This window comes from Fulmarus glacialis, unplaced genomic scaffold (genome assembly GCF_000690835.1).
Source record: "Fulmarus glacialis isolate BGI_N327 unplaced genomic scaffold, ASM69083v1 scaffold10028, whole genome shotgun sequence".
NCBI classification, from domain to species: Eukaryota; Metazoa; Chordata; class Aves; order Procellariiformes; family Procellariidae; genus Fulmarus; species Fulmarus glacialis.
The window spans coordinates 28,118-47,783 of record NW_009226347.1 but is presented as its reverse complement, the minus strand read 5'-3'; the positions used below and the strand labels follow the sequence as shown (position 1 = coordinate 47,783).

The 19,666-nt window shown below is 38.7% G+C and overlaps 1 protein-coding gene across 1 annotated transcript in view; it reads left to right on the top strand.

Moving 5' to 3' along the window:
- Positions 1-18,724, top strand: part of ZPLD1 (zona pellucida-like domain containing 1) — a 22,095-nt gene extending 3,371 nt beyond the window's left edge. The window contains exons 2-10 of the mRNA XM_009582779.1: positions 1,966-2,186; positions 5,309-5,490; positions 6,169-6,241; positions 9,462-9,559; positions 10,906-10,986; positions 11,815-11,986; positions 13,379-13,487; positions 16,574-16,603; positions 18,549-18,724. Of these exons, the coding sequence (XP_009581074.1) occupies positions 1,966-2,186; positions 5,309-5,490; positions 6,169-6,241; positions 9,462-9,559; positions 10,906-10,986; positions 11,815-11,986; positions 13,379-13,487; positions 16,574-16,603; positions 18,549-18,724 (1,142 nt within the window). The remainder of the gene's footprint in view (positions 1-1,965; positions 2,187-5,308; positions 5,491-6,168; positions 6,242-9,461; positions 9,560-10,905; positions 10,987-11,814; positions 11,987-13,378; positions 13,488-16,573; positions 16,604-18,548) is intronic.
- Positions 18,725-19,666: the final 942 nt, after the last annotated feature.

The following is a 19,666-nucleotide window of genomic DNA, read 5'->3' as shown; positions in this document are numbered from 1 at the left end:
GAATGCAAATATTTTTTTGTTTAAATTTACACATATATAGGAATAATATTTTCTTTCTAAATTTACAAGAAATGAGCTATATGTTTAGCATCTAAAGGAGCATTAGATCTGTTTGCACCTGGTTTCAGATTAATTTCTGAACAAATAATGTTGTTTTAATTCCAGAATGCACTAATTTGGCAACAATACTGCCTTGTAAAGTAGTGGACAGAAAAAGCTCAGCCTGGAAAGGCTGTTTATCCTCCTGTATAGCACAAAGGTTGTTTTTGTACTGTATTAGTCTCATTTCCCTTAGCGTCAAATGAGAATTTTGCAAGTGGTAATGGTACCTTAACAGCTAAAGTAATATCCTTCTTTTTAAAAGGCTTGAAGTGAGTTATAAAATTAACTGAGCTACTTTATATTACACCCTGCAATTTGTTACAATCTGACTGTTTGTGCATTGGTCGAAATAAGTGTAAAGGCACACTTTGCCATTTGCCTTTTTGTACCGTTCCCCCTACCTTAGTCTACCCATTAAATGCATCATAACATTCCTCATGTAGTGAACACCAAGGCATGCTGCTGCTTGATTTTTGTACGTTATGTTAGTGGAATTATGTATATGTACAAACCAGGAGAATTTCATGCCAAAGCACTTCAACTCCTGTCTTGCCTCCGATACCTTTCTGCCCAAATTTACACGCAGTGAGTAACATTTATCACCACATTAGCTCAGTACTGAGTTTAGCCTGTTATTTCCTGCACTTGATTGTTTTGGCTTTAAAGCCACCATTAAAGCTGTCTAAATTAAACTGCTTGTGCTCCTGTACCATGGGGGAAGAGCTAGTTCATTGTAGCGGAGATTTCATTTCCTCTCTGTTGTGACAATGTAGTGAAACAATTCATTTCAGCAGGCTTAACGGTATAGTATTGACTGAAGTTGTTCTGCAATTTTTAATAGCACTTAATCTTTAAGCAGATGTAATAAATGAGTTGTTATATAAACGAGTAATGTCTGTGTTTAACACGATGCAGTATGTCTTTTTGTAAAGCACTAGGGCAAAAAAACAAAATACCCCACCCAATCATCCACAGATAGAGAAGAGCTTATAGAAAAGCTATGTTATAGCTCTAAAGCAAAACAAACTGTTGCTTGTGCCTATATTCTAACCTGACGCTTTTCCATTGAAGTACATAAAAATCTTCAGAACTTTCAAATAAAAGGTCAAATTCATCCAAGAAGATTTTTTGCTGTTGTTCAAAAATTGATCAGTTGTAACAATTGCTGCTTTCTAGGTCTTTTGTGTTGTCATAATGTACAGAATGAAAGATTGCAAGATGCTTTGTAGAATCGATCATTGTTTTTCAAGAGCCAACTGATTTTTCATTAAAGCTAAAGTTGATGGTTCTTAAAAAAAACGCTCCAACTTTAAAGATATCATAATAAATTGCTCTGATATGCTGTTGATTGTACTTCAAAGTCTGCATAGCCCAAGACTGTGGTCTCATAAAAACTGGACTCCAGACAACCTCAGACAAACACACCCCACTTTCATGCCAGAGAGGGCTGGAAGGCAGAGCTCGGCCTCCTGAGTTTCTCAAAATTGCTGGAAATTTCTGTTCCAGAAGGGGGCTGTTTAATCAGACTCCAAATATTTAACCACTTGCTGTATTCCACTCCGTTGCAGTGCTTCAGTTTATGAATGTGCTACTGAATGATTTGCTGGGGAATTTTGGAATAATGGTTTTGTTGCATAGTATACTACGTTACCATATCAATTCTTGTTTTCTCTTTAGTGAAGTTGTAGAGTCAAATCTGTTCTTCAGAGTAATGCAGCTCTGACCTTTATATTCCAATATTTTACTGTGACTGGGGTCTAAAAATTGATTTGATCAGAAGTTAAAACAACTGCTCCAATAATTATATGGAGATTAGTTGAAACTCATCTTCTTACAATGCCTTTCCCTGTATTTTTCTTGCAGCTGAACGAGATATCAATGTTTTCTGTGGAGTACAGACAATTACTATGAAGATAAATTTTTGCACAGTTCTTTTCTCTGGTTATTCTGAGACAGATTTGGCACTGAATGGGAAACATGGGGATGCCCACTGCAGGGGTTTCATCAATAACAACACCTTTCCAGCAGTGGTGATTTTCATCATCAATCTGAGTACTTTGGAATCCTGTGGAAACACTTTAGTGGTAAGACAAGGTCAAAGTGAAATTGTAGCATGGCTGTTTATGCATAGGATCAAGGGAATGGCCTTGACAGCATTGTATGTTTTACAGATAATGTTTACATTGTCTTGCCCAGCTAGCATTATATTGCATGCATCAAAGAAAACCAGAGAAAGTCGGTAATTTATAATCTTGATTACTAATGAGAAAATGTGGTGGGACACACGTTTATCCTCTGATTAGAAAGTATATTTTTCATTTTAATATTTTTTCAGTGGAAAAATGAGATTTTTCCAAGCCATTTTAAAAACTCTTGCTGAACATGCCTTAAATTTTGCTGAAACTTTTCAAATACCCACTTGGAAAATGAAAGTAAAGTATTTTTAAGAGTGGGTTGGATAGATGAGAGTTATAGTCTGGGTACCTACTTCTGTGCTGTCATATGAGAAGGGCTTGCTGACTGATTGACTGATCTTATATGTTCTGCGATAAGGCAGTGACTGAATGTATCAGGGGAGATAGTCTGGTCAGAGGGCCCAACCCATGGTAAACACCTCTGCTAGCAGTGCCGTGAGGTCTTGCACCTCCTTGGAAGATCTCAGCTTAATATGGAACTGCCTGGTAACAAACTGAAGTTTTCAAGCAAATTTTGAATGTTCGACAAACACAAAAAAAGGCTACCTAACCTATGCACTCAATTCATGACAAAAAAGTCAAGATGTGGGACTGAAGTTCGGATTTGTATATTCAGCTCTGATCTCTTAGTGTCCAGCCACTCTGCGCTATGGTGTTTTGCCTGGTGGTGTGACTTCAGTGTCTACATTTTATGTTGCTGTTCCACGCGTGGATAATGCACGTCTTGTACAGCTAGTGACTAAATCTAATCCTTAGATTAGGAGAGAGATTTTGGAACCAGAATCTGATCCAGGAGCTGACTTTGAAGTCTGTTTTGTACCAGTATAATTTAATTTTCTTCAATGAAAACCATCTCAGTCTGAATGGGGGAATGGGGGAAAGTCAGGTCTCAAACCTTGTAAACCAAGGGAGAGGAGAGTTGTATGGTTTGTATGTATACCACAGTGTACAAGCAGTGATGACTTGTATCAAAGTATCTATGAATAACTTAAAAAAAAAAAAAAAAAAAAGTGTAAAAATGTATCATTTTTAAGGCTTATATTCCATCTGGAATTCATACTTGCACTTGATTATACCTGCCAGTTTTTATAACAAACCCCCTGTTTTCTGTTGCTAATAATTTTGCGAAACTGGGCTGAAATGTTTGATGTGCTCTGTGACTTATTTGCCTCAGGCTGAGTTTTCTTTTAAAATTTCAAAAAAACCAATTCAGCGAGTTCAAGATTCTCTTTTCCCATTTTCCCTGACAAGCTGTAGCACCTCCATGACTTGCAGTAGAAGAATTTGCCAGGAAGCAACTCTTTCTTGTTCCCGTTGGTCACATTGTAAACTCCCTGAACTTGCTATTTGATTATAATTGTAAGAGCTTGGTGTTTTTTTTTAAAAAAAAAAACCAACAGTCCGGTAAGTCCAAATAATTGCAGCTCCCCATGAAGCCCCCCACAAGGCTGTGCAAGATACAAAGACAAAGTAGCAGCTGCTAAAAATATAACCAAAAATTCCTCTCATCCTCTCTGTTTATGCAGTTTATGCATGCTGCGCCACAAACAAAGAGGATAAAGTAGCAGGGCGCATTTCTTATCATGTTCCCCACGCTGGAGTCGTACAATCCCATGCATTTCTTGGCTGTGTTTCACAGCAAAGACCTTCAAACTCATTTTCAGTAAAAGTAAAGGAAAGACAACAATTCAGGCAGAACTCCGGTAAAACCCAGGTCTGTCTCTGATATGGCAGACCCAACTTTTTATTTTTGGGGGTGGTGTGGTAAGGAAGATAAACAGAGCTGTAGCTGGCTATACTACCTTAGTGCTCTAGCTTGTGTTTTTTAGGCAAGGAATAGACCCAAGGAAATTTGATTTTTATCATTTTTCTGCCATTTAGCAAATGATGAGGTATACTATTGGCAAAGTGTATGGCTGCATCTGTCTTCTAGCCAGTTTTTCTGTAGCCAAAGAAATCAAAATACCTGCTGTGTATCCTCTGCTACTCGGTGCAAAATGTTACAACTTGTGCGCACCTCAGGATGATTCTTCCATAATGAAATGTCTTTTTAAGAAACTGTGTGTTCTAAAGCTATTGAAAGCATTTGTTTTGCTAATACAGTTATGCAAAAGAAATGCTACAGTGGAAGTCCAGTGCCATGTTAATTGGCCTTATTGTGTATGTGACTACTGAGAAAGTAATTTGTGACACTTATTTGCTGTTTTCAAACCACCCCCTTATTCAGATCAGTAGCTACAGATGGAGTGGGGCTGGGTTGCTACTGGGAAGAGAGAGAGTCCTTCAGTTTTCTGGGGAACTGCATGTTATTGCTGGCTCTGCGCACTCTGTGAGCCTGAGCAACAGAGGATAGCACGCGTCCAGGGACTGAACTAAGGTTGCATTGGCATTAAGGTTGTATTACCTTTCAGCTCTTGTATTTCTGATGGTGTTTCTTTGCACATAGTTTATAATTTAGATTTAGAGATGTATAATGTAGACAAAAACACAGACTCAAAGTTCAGCTGTTTGGCTTGTATCTGCTTATAAAGTACATTGGTTTTGATGTGTCAAAAACAAAGCTCAAGAGTGACGGAGTATTGTTTCTGTGAATGAAATTGCTTGCGTATTGACTTTATTATTGTATATGGAAGCTCATTTTAAGCTAATATTTTTTAACTGTAATAGAAAAGTTCCTTCAGCTTTTCCCAGTAAGTCGTGTGAATTCACTGGGTATGCTCAGAAAAAAAGTACCTGCCAAAAAACTGCTTCCAGGATTCATCAGGTTTTTTCAAATGTTGCTCAAGTCTGCGTTTTAAGAACAGGGATATCACTTGTGAACTGTGTCTGCGTGATTTTGGCGGGGTGAAAAACAGAACGCAGGGAACATGTTATTAAACTAAATTAATTTTTGAAAGATTTCCTGAAGATATTTCTGGGTAAATTATGGGCTAAAGCATCAGTGTCCCTAGGGTGTCTTTTGTTCCACAGTTAACTTTCTGATAATAGTTGTTTTCTGTCTCCCTCAATAGGTATCCTCAGCTCGAGGTATCAATGCTTATGGAAATACCTCAGTGGTACAGATAGGTAATGTTTCAGGCTATATTGATACGCCAGACCCACCAACGATTATCAGCTATTTGCCTGGGCTTCTGTACAAATTTAGCTGTAGCTACCCACTGGAGTACTTGGTTAACAATACCCAACTTGCTTCGTAAGTGTGCTTTTCATTTCTATGTGTTTCGTTCCCATGTTTATGTAATCCCATATGTATGTGTATATATGCATACACACATAAATATACGCATGCCATAGCAGTATTGTCAACATAGCAATTTTAGCTGTGCAAGAGTAAAGGGAAAGGAGAAAGCACTGAAAGAAGAGGTGATGTAAAGGAAAAGAAAATTCTGTAGCATCATTGTATGAGGTAACATAATTTATGAAGAGCTGCCTTTATGAAGAGAGCCTTAGATAATGTAAAACTTCTCTTAAAATTTAGATGTTCCAATGACAAAATGGTAGCAGCAAAAAAATGGAAATTCTTCATGAAATAGTTTGTAAGCATCTGAATATAGAGTGCAAGAGAAAATATTTCAATGAGTAAACCTTGTACATCATGAAAAGTGGGTTCCTTTTTGTCACTTTGCCTCTCTGCTAATTATTTTTCTGATTCATGTTTTCAACAGTATCCATTACTTTCTGCATAGTTAAGGTTCTGTCAGTGTTTCCACTACAAATTCCTATTTCTAAAGTTTATAACCCAAATGCATAAATTAACTCCTTGTGCCATGACTCCTTGAGGTTTTTTAACGATAAAAAACACTGAAGTATGTAAACACAAAAATAAGATATCTTTCTTCATGATGGTTTTTGGTTTCTGGTTCTGTTGTAGGTCATCAGCTGCTATTTCTGTAAGAGAGAACAATGGTACATTTATCAGCACTCTGAATTTGTTGCTTTACAATGTGAGTATAAAACTCAGTAGTATGACCTGGACTAAAACCATCTCTGCACCTTGTGGGTGCAAACTGGATTAACAGAGCAAAGTATAGACTCCTTTTCACTATTTGCTATTTCCTTCCCACTCCTTCCATGAAAAACCAGGCCTTTCATCTGGGCGTCTTTCATCTCTGAGTTCCCTTGTCCTTTTCGTTTGCATGTACCCGTTGTCTTGTATTTATATGGCTGGTCTTTGAGGGGACACACAGTCTTTTTGTCCTGTATTTATACAGTTCCTCAGTTTACAGCTCTGGCTTTCAGGTTGTAGTTCCATGTGAGTAATCAGTTGTAGTAATAATAATAATCATAATACAGAGTGCATATTTGTGTTTGCATTTGTTATGTATATGTGTGTGTGTGCATACTTCTATAAATATGTGTGTGTATACATGTATAGCTACATTGTACTGATACAGAGAGTACTCTCTAGAATTCTGTAAAAATATTCTAGACCTGTTCCCTTAGCAATAAACTGTAGCACTTTTGCTGGGGTATTTTTATGTTCAAGCCTCATCTGAGTGTTTTGATCATCTGTAATTGTAGCGAGGGATGTGGGATTTGTTCCAAATCTATAGCCCACTCTACTTGTTGCCTCATCGTGTGGACTTTCAAGATTTTAAGAGTTAATTTTAACAGCTTTCAACTTACACTTCTTCCATATGTTTTAGATAATTTAACTTGAATATGCATTATTGTATAAGCTTTTACTCTGTAAATAGGGATGGTGACAGTAAAATGTGAAAAATGCACGGACCTCTACTTAACAACATTAATCCCCGAAATGATATTTTCGTGTTGATTAAAATTTTTATTCATACATTTTAAATACCTGATTTAAATATCAATTTTTCAATCTATCAAGCAACATTTTTGTAAATTATGAATCTGATTTTTTTTGCATTATTATTCATGCCATCATGAAGCTGAGTTATAATTCATGCAACTGATTTAAAAGTCAATGCTTTATGCTTTGAACATAATGAGCTATAAATATTGTAACAGGACATTTTCCAAAGGTATGCTTAAAAAAAAAATCATGTTTGTTTGGCAGAGCAGAGCTCCAAATAACAACCTATAATCAGTTAAAATGAAGATTATACTTCTCTCATTTTTAGATAAATCTGTGACCAGAAAGATGGGGCAGGGTGAGGGTAGCCAAAGTTCTCGGTCAGGGCAAGCACTGACCGCCACAAGTTTGCTGCTTTTCAGGGCCCAGTTCTGCACAGTCAGGTATAAATGCTACTGATGCTTGTACTGAGCAGCACATTTTTTCCTCAGATACTACATGCCAACCTGGGCTTTCATCCTCCCTAGCCCAGTGAGTTTACAAGTCGACCATGAACAGTGGTGTCTTATCCTTCTGATTTCAGTCTTGTTACTCTAGTGAGTAGCACGAGAGTGAATAATACTGCTATCACTGGCAGATTCAGTGATGGACATGCCCGTCTGGTTCACACCCTAGGGCTGGGTGCGTACACAGACAGCTTGTGCGCTGCCTGCAGTCTGCCTGGTTGGGTGTGCCTCTTGGGACACCCATGGTCTTGTGAGCTCCGATCCTGTGGCCTCACTTGGTCCCTGTTAGAGAGTCCTGGTTTTTGGAGGGGCCTCGAGGCTCCTGTTCACCCTTGGTATTAGTGAGGGGTTGTGTACAGATGTGGCTCTTGACTGCGAGCAGCCATACTTTCAAACTTTAGCTGTAGTGTTATTTCCTAACATTGACTCTTCATCTTCTCAGCTCACCTGCCATCTTCCCTCACAAGGTGGTGTTTACATTTACTTTGTGGTGTTAGTGTTAGTTATAGTTAGGAAAGACAAGAGGAGCCATTATGATAGACTCAGAGTTTAATAGCAAAATGTTTAATGGGCTTTCACAGAGCGTAAGTGGCCACATGCTTTTAGGCCTTCCTGTAAATGTCTGTCTAAATAAATAAAAACTACTCTTTAAGAAAAAACGAACAACTATGGAATGTAATAGTGAGGGACTTGCTATAGACTTTTTAATCAGTTTGCAAAATGTGACAAAGCTATGTATTAGAGAAATGTATAATTAATTTTAAAGAAGGCAAACTTACCTTATCTCACTTGAATGGATCTTCAAGGACTTGATCTGTTTATGTTGCAGAGCTGGTCTGTGTGTGCATGTGTATGTCCCAAGGCCTTCGATGCTCCAGAGACTGAATGTTGGGCGTGCTGTGAATTTTGGCATTGCTCCCTTTGAAAAAATACTTGATTTATGTGTTTAATCCTTCTTGTGGTTGTCAGCTGCTGCTCTTGGTCTTACCTGCCACAATGAAGCCGGTCAAAATTCTGTTTAACAAAATTTTTCTTATGTATTGAGTGTTTCGATCTCTCACAAGAGGTCTCAACATGCTAAGTCCCTATGCTTTCTGGATTAACAACCTATTTGACATAGGTGATGTTACCAGTAGGTGCATTTTGATATGCTGAATTAGTATCTGTCACTCAGATCTGTTTCATGGCATTGTTGATAAAGTGACATTAATGGTTCAGCCTTTGAACAAGAAACCAATAAAACAGCTATATCTATGTAGTAGTATATGGGGAATTCCCAACTTTTATGTTATATACAGCTTTCCTGAAACAGCTTTTTTTAAATATTAGAATTTAAGTGAAAATGTTTGTTACCTGTAGTCTTCAACAAGCCAACCTCCATAGAAACTACATTTTGCATAATAGAATGTGTCTCGTCTCCCAGACTACAGCTTAAGATGTATAAAACCTGGTGGCATTGCTATCTCCACTAAATCAAATAACCTTAACAACCTTTCCTGTGAAAGGGTGCACTGTGACAACCCGGTTAAGCTCCTCCTTTAGAAAACCACAGTAGCTGCTACCTTTGCCTGTAGGTGCTGGGAGACTTACTGTCGGTGTCAATGAATGATACAGTTTCTTTAATCACCAATCCCAACCACTTCATAAAATCATACGCAGATTCCCCAAAATAGTTGCATAGGATAAGGCCAGTCAAGTGTTGTTGATCTTTACAGACAAACTTATAGGCAAATGCTCAGGCACTGCTTTTTGCTTCTTCCCTTACAGAGGACAAAGTAAATGACTGTCCTACATAGAAAGGTCAGGAAAAGTTAGATGGGAGTTCAGTCTGTGGATGCAGATGGCTTATGACAGTGGGATTTCTGGTACACTGAGGCAATGTTTGTTTTTCAGGATTCAACCTACAGCCAGCAGCTCCTTATTCCAAGTACAGGTTTACCTTTGAAAACCAAAATATATGCAGCTGTAAGAGCAACCAACCTTGATGGCAGGTACCATAAAGGATGTTATTTCATGTCTTGCTTGCTATTCAGCTCTTGGTGTTGCAAATTTCTTTTTCAATTGGAGTGTAACGGGCTTCTGATGCTCTATATCCCTGGCTCCAAAACCCTAGCGGTTGACCTCGAATCTCCCCTGGTGCTTTCTGCCAGAGGCTCCAGGTGGGGCCATTATCCCTGGCTGTGGTGTAGAGAATGTTTTTCACATCTTGTCCTGCCCGGACTGGCCCAAGTGCTATTGCGTGAACTATCTCCTGTTTAATTTGTTCAAAGGCTTGCTGCTGCTCAAGGCCCCATTCAAAGTCATTCTTCTTCTGGGTCACTCGATAGAGAGGGATTACTATCACACTATAACCTGGAATATGCATTTTCCAAAAACCCACAATGCTTAAGAAAGCTTGTGTTTCCTTTTTGATAGTTGGTGGACACATAGCTGTTATTTTGTTGATCACATCTGTTGGGATCTGACAATGTTCATCTTGCCATTTTATTCATAAAAACTGGATTTCCTGTGCAGGTCCCTTGACCTTATTTTGTTTTATAGCAAAACCAGCTTTCAAAAGAATCTGGATTATTCTTCTCCTCTTCTCAAATGCTTCCTCCACTGTATTGCCCCACATGATGATGTCATCAATATACTGCAGGTGTTTGGGAGCTTCCCCCTGTTCCAGTGCAGTCTGTATCAGTCCATGGCAAATGGTAGGGCTGTGTTTCCACCCCTGGGGCAGTCGATTCCAGGTGTACTGGATCCCCCTCCACAGGAAAGCAAACTGTGGCCTGCACTCTGCTGCCAGAGGGATCGAAAAACGCGTTGGCAATGTCAATTGTTGCATACCATTTGGTGGCCTTTGACTCCAGTTCGTATTGGAGTTCTAGTGTGTCTGGTACGGCAGCACTCGGTGGCGGCATGACTTTGTTCAGGCCTCGATAGTCCACTGTTAGCCTTCACTCTCTGTTAGATTTTTGTAACAGCACAGCTTTTAAAAATGGGATGGCTTTGATTTCTAGTCCTATGTGGCCGTGACTTCTGAGAGGAGGTATACGACGTGTATTGGTATGGTGGTTGACTTGCATGAAACCAAATGATTTGATTTATGCAATTCTGCTGCTATGCTATGCTGTTTAGCTTTGTAAGTTGTGGGAAGAAACAGGTGTTATATTAGGAATGCAGGATGACTTGTACATGACCTGTTAAATACAGTAACTCAGCTTCAATGTAACAGCCTGCATTATCAGTTTGTACGCTTGCTTGTACTGTCTTTTAATCTTATTTCACTCACTCTCCACCCCTACGCTTACGTTGCCAGTTTCCCTCATCTATCACTTTGCTCCCTGTGCAGGTGGAATGTTTTGATGGACTACTGTTACACCACGCCATCTGGTAATCCTAGTGATGATCTTCGATATGATCTTTTTTTCAGGTAGGTCCTGTGCAAACCCAGTGTTTTGTGGGTCCTTCCTTTAAAAAACAGTTATAAATCTGTCCAATAGTGGTGTTCTAAACTGCCTGGAAAGTCTAAGCAATATTATTGGGATGGACTGAGGGCTGGGCTTACAGATAACATGTCAGGACTTATCTTGTTTCTGGACATAAACACACAAGCAAGTGCAAAGTCATAAGAATTATGAAGGTAGAGAAGCATATCTCTAAAATGGCTCTACTAGAGATACCATAAACACCCAAAGTGAATGGCTAAACTGGCCTTTATTTTACCAAAGGTACCCACCCTTGTGGTGAATGACAGTGATATAAAACATCATAGACTCCAGTTCAGGAAAGCAGTTAAGCAAATGTTTAAAGGTAAATAGATGCTCCTGCTTCTACTCCCAGTAATAACATTTATTTGAATTGGAACTTTGAAAAACATCTTGGCAGTATCTCAGATTAAATCTTATCAGTGACGGCTGCTGGAGAGATACTGTCTTCATTTGGAGTTACCTGTCTATACTGGTTAGCATACCTGATTACTTTTTCCTTCAGGTCTCAAGTTTCTTTGGGCACTGGAATTAAATGGTACCTTGGTTATAGCTGTGATGTTGCAAAACAAAACATAATGTTTTTGTAGGAATGCATTTCAGCACAGGACTGTGCAGCCTAACAGGCAGATTATGGCTGCCCATGTTGGACATCAGGGCACTGTGTTCTTTTCCAAGGAGCTAAAGCACTGCCTTGCTGCTTAAGTTATCTTATTCTCAGCTAAGAGCTTCAAAATGCTCATCCTAGTTTTAATCTTCTCTACAAAAACTAGCTGTGACAAGGACCCGCAGACAACTATAATTGAAAATGGCAAGAGCCAAATGGGACGGTTTTCCTTTGAGGTGTTTCGCTTTGTGAAGCACAAGAACCAGAAGATGTCTACCGTCTTCCTTCACTGCGTGACAAAGCTGTGCAGAGCAGATGACTGTCCCTTTCTTGTGCCAGTAAGTTTCGGTGGATGGATGTTGCTGTTAATTATCTGGATATAAAATAAGCACACTGGAGTTATTCTGCATACAAATGCTGTGGAAGTTTGGATGGCACAGAATGAAGGTGACTTGTAGAGTCTGAAGTAAGAATGTTTTTTGTGTCTGAAGGAATGTAAAACAACTGATGAAGAATAGGGCAATGAATGTTGTCATCTGGAGATAGAATAATACTAGACCTGCAAAACACAGGTTGTTGAACATGTGACAAATGACCTCTTCGCCTTTTGGTCCTTAATTCATTTTTAAAACTAACAACTCTGAGACAGCTTCAGAGCTGATATTCTAAGAAACAAGGTATCCACAATCACAGTGGATAAATAGACATATCTTAGAAGAGAATTTATGGAAAACTTAAAGCTATAGTAAGTGCCATTATACTGACAAGGAAAATTTGAAAGAGTTTCTGATAGCGAAAAGAAAAAATTTACTACATCTCCTGTAGTTTATTGCCACCTCCCTTATAGTTTGGAAACTGCTGTTTTGTTGAAGTTCATGAAGTTGTGTCAATTAAAAAATTATTTAATTTTAGGAGCGTCAGGAACATCAAATATATTTTGGAAATTGAAACATTTAAATAAACATATAAACACAGAATATTCTGTGTTGATGTCTTCAGAATGCAGTATTGTTTCCTATTGAATGACTTACCATTTAGAATTTTAAAATGCTATCAGTTCAGTACACTTCTGACATTTTGTACATTATTTCATACTTTTATGTTACACTTTTAAATAATTCATTATTTCTATTGGATTTATGTTCTGAGGTTTTTGAATTTCTTTCACAAGAAGTTGAAATTAAAGAAATACTCTTGGTTGAAGCATACTTGAATACTCAGGATTAAGGTAGATGATAAGTTAGAGATGTTAAAGGTGGATTCCAGATGACTGAGTGCTGGGGATTGTTTTAATGTGGGTCATTGCTGTTTAGAATTCCATGGAAAATGTGTGAATTTTAACGCGAGAAGCTTGCTAGAATAGGGATTGTAGCATGTTGTCTATCCCTAGTCAAGCAAAACACATTTGTTGGGGAAAACTGCCTGTAAACAAAGCTTTGGGAAATTAACTACCGAAAATTTAATATACTATAAGATGGATCTTGTACACAACAGCAATGTAATTCTGTAAATGAAGTGAGGCAAAATACAACAGGAAACCAGGCATTTATAAGATACACTTCTAGGGAATATTGCAGCTGTTTTTATTGCAAAGTAATTTAATGCATACTAAGAAATAAAATCAAAGTTGTAGTATCGCTTATAAGAGAGTTTACATTAAAGCAGGAAGCACAGAAGGGCAATAATTCCATTCCACTCTGAAACTGTGAATGTTTTGATTAACCGCTCAGATTTGCAGTAACAGAGAAAGAAGAGACGCTGGTGGGAGGACAACTTGGAGCCCTCAGAGCACCTCTGGCAATGCTGTAATCTCTGCTGGCCCCATCATTACGAGGAGTGGTAGGAATAAGCAAACTTTTTCTAAGGACTGCAGGAATTTCAGAAACCTGGGGAAATGTTTTGCAGTTTCATATAAATTTGCAGTGACTTAGAGAAAGGGTGGATTCTGCATAAGTTTGCTGGGTATTTTTTTCCCTACTGTTGGACTCTTTGGTAGAAATTTTGAGCTAATATTTCTGTTCGGCTCTCACATGCTTCCTCCCTACCCCAGTTAAAATCACTGTGGGATACTGTTATGCATATAAGGCCATTATAAAAGTCCAAACTCAGTGGGCTGACTTCTTTTTTTTTTGTCAGATTTCACTGAAGATAATGGAATTTAAGGTACTGTGTTCAGTGTTGCAATTTAATTTGGACAGCTAATGAATATTCACTGTCACTTCCTGTTCACCATTTCTTCAAGCTTCACCTGTGGGTTTTTATCTAAGTGTTGCATAAAAATAATACATGCTATGCTTAGCCTTCAGCTATAAGAAACAAATAGGACAAACACATTTTAAATTCTAAACAGAGTGGGTCAAAATCTACTCCTTTAAATCCAGGGTGAAGTTCCATCACTTCCATTTTTATTACCAAAGTTAAAAAAAAAAAACCAACAAAACAAAAACAGAAACCAAACACCCCCCCCAAACAAAAAACCAAACAAACAAAAACCAAACAACTCCCCTCCAAACCAGCTCTAAATGCAACCTGCAGTCTCTGAAAAGAATTTCTGTGACTGCTGTTGACAAAATAATGAAAATAAAACATTTGAAAAATGTTTAAGAAATTCTGTTTACAGATATTTATAAGTAGTTGCAGTTAAGCAACTGATTTCAGCAGTCTTAGATTTAGGAAACCTATATAAGAAAAATAATTGAAACACTTGAGAATAAAATCCTTCTTTACGTGCGAAGTGGTTGTGCCCACATATACAAAGAGAACAACTGACCCTCCAGAATAGGGAACCATCTAGCAAGGGACCATTTTTAAAACAAATACCCTCTGTTATAAGCAACATTTCTGCAATGAAAATGAGTATTTTTGTTCTGCATTATACATAGTCCCAATTGAGTTGCTGCTATCTGATTAGTCAAAAAAAAGTGAAAAGAACTAACTTCAAAGTTGCATGCATGACTACTTATGGGAAATGCATGACAGATTTGCTCAAACATGTATGCTAGAGAAATGCTGCCTTAGGCAAGGAATGGAAACTAGATAAAGCTTGTTATATGAGCATCCCCTGTAAGGTAATGTAGCTTATGATTCAAATGCTGTGAATGCTATTTTTACAATTTAAAAAAAAAAAAGATGCTTATCGATTACCTTTAAATACTGCATAACTTCAAGCAAATGAAGATCTGTCCACAGGTGTTTAATGACCCCAAAGAAAGGATAAATGATTTTATAATTTCTTGACAACTGTTGAGGTTTTTTTTAAATGAAAACATGAATAAGGCTGGAAAAGGAAAATAATATTTTTTTAGGTGTCTTCTACTTGAGATACGTGGCTAAAGCTTTTTAAATTAGACATATTTCTGCATCTCCATAGTACGTTTTTGGAGCATTCCACTCCTGATGACAGAAAGATGGTTTGATGGGAAGTACTCTGAAAAAAATGGGATTCAGTTCTGAACTCTGCCACAAATTTCCTGAGTGGCATTGGGCACGTCACTTAATCTGACTTGCACTTCATTTTTCCTTCTGGAGCAGAAAGAGGGAATTAGTATTTCCTCCCACTGTCCCTTCCCATCGTGAAACTAAGTGCATTAAAAATGTGAGGTTCATGAATACTATAGTCAAGGAAGGAAAAGGGGGAAGGTCATGAGAGAACTTGAACAGAACTATCTGGTTTTGGATGAGGAGCGCCAGGATGCGGTGCTGGCTTACTGTTGTGTGATGCTGCGTGGAGGTGCTTATACTATTTTCAAGGCCAAGTCTGGTCCAGCTTTAGTACAGACACATCTGTACAGAGCCCATCAAACCTGCTGCACCTGACTCACCATAGTACGTACCCCAGCATTAGGTCTGCAGATGCATGCAGCACCTCACCTCCCTCATTTAGGTTGGTGCTGCATCTGTCCTGGGGCCGATCCTGTGCATGTTGGTGTCTGCAGAGGCACCTCGAGTTAGCCAGGTCTCCCCATTGCTCTAGTCACCAGTTTTCTGGTAACAGAGCTGTTTATGCGGTTACCTTGACAGGAACTGAATAGTGCTATTACAAATGAGTAATGGTCCTTCCCCTGTGTATTTCTGAACTCTTATTTCTAACATTTTGTTCTTTTCAGAGAAACTTTATTCTTGTTTGTTAATCTAAAATAAGTCATTACAGGAGACATACACAGAAGAAAATGTTTTAGTCTCTGTGTATAGAAACAAAGCAGGTACCTACTGTGAAGGTGAAATTGTGGAGCTTTTGATGGATGTCTCACTTAAACTTAGAAGACAGCTGCTCAAAACAAATGTAGACATGAGCTGTGCTTACAAGTTGCACAAAAAAGCAAAAACATTGACAAGAAATGTTTGTCTAATCTAATTCTGAGATGGACAATGGTAAGTAAGAAAAAACTGAAGACAAAATACAAAAGTTTCCCTGAATATAATGCCACTGTGTAACTGTCAAGAGAAAAGTGAGCGTGGGGAAAGGGCATTTTTGTTATCATTTATGGTCACTGATGTATTTTTCCTTGAAAAACTCAGGTTAATTTTTTTTTCCTATACAGATCTTCTTGTAATATGATTAACAGTAAAGGGACTTGCATATAATACCGTGCTTATGGTTGTATTTTTGGGTCAGAATAGAACTGGCCACATTTTCAATGAAGAGGTTCCTGCATTAAGGTGTGGTTGGTTTTTTTTTTTTTTTTTTCTGCAGAATAGTAAGTGACTTCATATTGGTGTGCTCGCATTAAAAATGAAGCAATGTTGTGTAATTAATGTTGTCCTTATTCTACCAGAGATGTTAAAAGCTGCTAGTCAATATTGCAAGTATAGCTGATGTGTTTTGAAAATAAAGCTAGGGCTATTGGCTTTTGTGTTGCAAGGAGGGGAGGAAGCAGGCAGAGGTATTTGTAAAATATAATACATCCCATTTTTGTTTTATACAGATGAGATGCCAACGAACAATTCACAGCTTGGTAAGTTAATCAGAATTCCAAGAAACATAAAAGAGGGTTTATGAGTGAAACAGAACTGAGGAGATGAACCATTTTGATTGAGCTCTGTGCACTGAGCTGGAATGTTTTTTCTTTTTGGCTTTTTTTGTCATTTCAATGAGTCAGTACTGACATGCTCTAAAGAAAGCAGTTGGTGAATCTGGAATCCTCAGTTTAATTTGTGTACCCAGCCCCACCAACATAGCAACTTCTAATTCCTATGATGGAATTGAAATTAAAATCTGCTGCTATGACATATGAGAGTGAGGGAACATTGCAACTGCCAGATGCAAAATCAGACTTAAGCAGTAAAACTTGCTCATGCCACGCAGGAGTAGAGCAGCAAAATGGTTATTATGGTGCAGTCCAGCTCAGTTCACAGCTGAAAGTCAGAAGAGCTCTGCTTCAGCTCCTGTTCTCCTGGCATTTAACCACACAAAGAGCCTATGGAGAAGCTTGGATAGAACTTGTGGTCTGCTAGGGCAATGAAGGAAATAGGCTGCAGGGGAGATCAGGTCTCTGAGTTTTAGGGTGCTTCTCCTTTGGGCACTTGGAGGACTTATTTCAGCCTGTCTGGTACTGTTCTCTGCTGGTAACAAGCAGTAGCTAATGACTAAGAAAGGATGATCAAGGTAATCAGAGGGTCCGTTGGGCCATTCCACCTCTTACTTGTTCATAACAGGACTGAGTGGCACAAGCAACCCTATCCTGTGCTCTGAACTCTAATACTATTTGTTCCCTTCTTTTTTCAACTTAAACTACATAAAAGCAGCTGCCTTTCTTTCCTGGCATGGAAACAAAGTTCTCCCTGTAATGAATTACTCCCTAGTCTGTTCCTACCCATGGGTATAATTAAAATAATAATAATAAAAAGCAAATTCTCCATTTGCTGCACACAGCTTGCTGTGTTAATAGCTGCTACCTTTCCTTCCTATCTAACGAAAGCAGCAGCCCTCTCTTTCCATCCCAGAGCAACACCACTCCTGTGCCTGTTGCTGTCCCAGTGGAGAGCGTAGAGGTAGAGCAAGAGGAATTACTACTGTAGTGGAGAGAAGACAAGTAAGGTCAGAAGGCAGCACAGCGTCGAGAAGGGGAGGGCAACCTGATCAATAGAGCTGACTTTTTTCAGCTTCGGTGGGGAGGGAGGGATTGATGATGTTGAGGGCAGGTGGCTGCTTCTGGGAGAAACAGTCTGGTTTCCCATGTAGAAGCTGTGTTGTCACTTCACCTCACTCTCCAGCACTGGCAAACACAGCTCTCAGGCAAATACACATTGGTGCTTTGGGTAGCACCTACCACTCAAATGGTTTTTTTCCCTCCTGCTGGAAAAGATGGTACAGGCTGGATGTGTGTGTATCCAGGAATTGGTCCATGAACAGCCTGTTGAGCTACATTAAACAGTAAATACTCTTCTTTCTCTGAGAATTGATAAACATGTTAAGAAGCCTTCTTTGAAGGCATACAGACAAGCTTAGAGTAGCTCAGATACCTGATGCCAGATATGCCTGCGAAGGATTGATATACCCTTTCAATTGAGATGTGGATAATGATATCAGGGAAGAAATCCTTTCATTAACTCGGTTAGGCCACAAATCCTTATACCTCCGCCCTGATAGTTCCTGGACGGTGATAGTCTTGCCTTAAATAGCACAGGTCAAGGTTGGTCACTAGCATATGAGGGATTATGCCTTAGAAGTATCCTTACTGTCTTTATCCCCCAGCATGATGGGTGTTGAAAGAACTAATAACTGTTTTCAAAGTATACTTAGATAAGCTTTATCCAAGTAGACAGGTGCTCATTCTGAAGTACAGTCCCTTCATTGTAATTCTTCTGTATATAGGCTGTTGTAATGGAAAGACAGAAGTGTTTGGCACTGCTGAGAGATTTTAACCATATCTTACCTGTCCATTTGTGTTTTCCTTGCAGCTCATCCAAACGGACCTCCTTTCCAGCTAAACTCAGTCACCAGCACACTGATTTCAGGCGTTGTCATCCTAGGAATCACAAGTGTTTTCTTTTTTGTATGTTCCCTCACTCTGCTGCACAGAAAGTGGCCCAACAGTTCAGTCTTGAGTGGCATCCAAAACCCAGTTTTCAACTGAAAGTGATGATTTACTTGCACTTTTTCTTTGGCGTTGCCTTTCTTGTCCATGAAATGTTATTCCATTAAAAAATAATATTTAGGCAACACTCCAGCTGTATCCAGCTTCTATTCCAGCTATTCTATATTTGTAGATTTACTAGATGGTGTTGTGTAGGTAAGCAGCAGCGATATTGGTAACAATCCTAGAAAATTATGAGAATCTCAGTTGTGTTTGTGATCAGACTGTATGACATTATGCCCATGGGTGTGCTGACAATAGAGCTCGTGTCTCCAGCTTCCCAGTAAGGTCTCAAAGCTGAAGATGCTGAAGGTGAGAACCTTTCCAAGTATGCCATTCTTATACAAAACCTGGCACATTCAGAAACATTCATAAGTGCATAAACACCTACTAAGATAAGGATCACTTCTATTTTGTCATGGTATTTTTCACAAATTTGAAAAAACAATTGTGTCTCAGGAGGAACTTGTTTTCATCTATCTTGGCTAAAAATAACCCCAGAGAGACTTAGAATAAGTGACTTTTGCTTATCATTTATTTGGAAATGTTTTCTTAGATATATCTTCCATTGAATTGTGGTGACAGCATGTGAAGGTGTCGGCTCTATCCCAGCTGAAACCGGGATAGTAGGACATAATTTGGCTGGGTATTTTTGAGTCAAATGGTTTAGAGCAAACTGCAGGTGGTCCCAGGGAACAATGCTGAGTTCTTAAGGTGGAAAAAAACCTTTTTCCAGCAAAATCATTGAGTGAGAATCTGAGAGCTTTCAATCTAACTTTAACTAAACTTTTAATCTAACTTAAATCTAAGCAGAAAGTTAATTCTGCACAGAATTGCCACATCTGTAGTCTTCAGTCAAATTCTGACCCTGGGAACTGCTACAAGGGGAAAAGTATCCCTTTCCCCCTGACTCCTTGAAAAGGAAAGCTAATACAAACACGT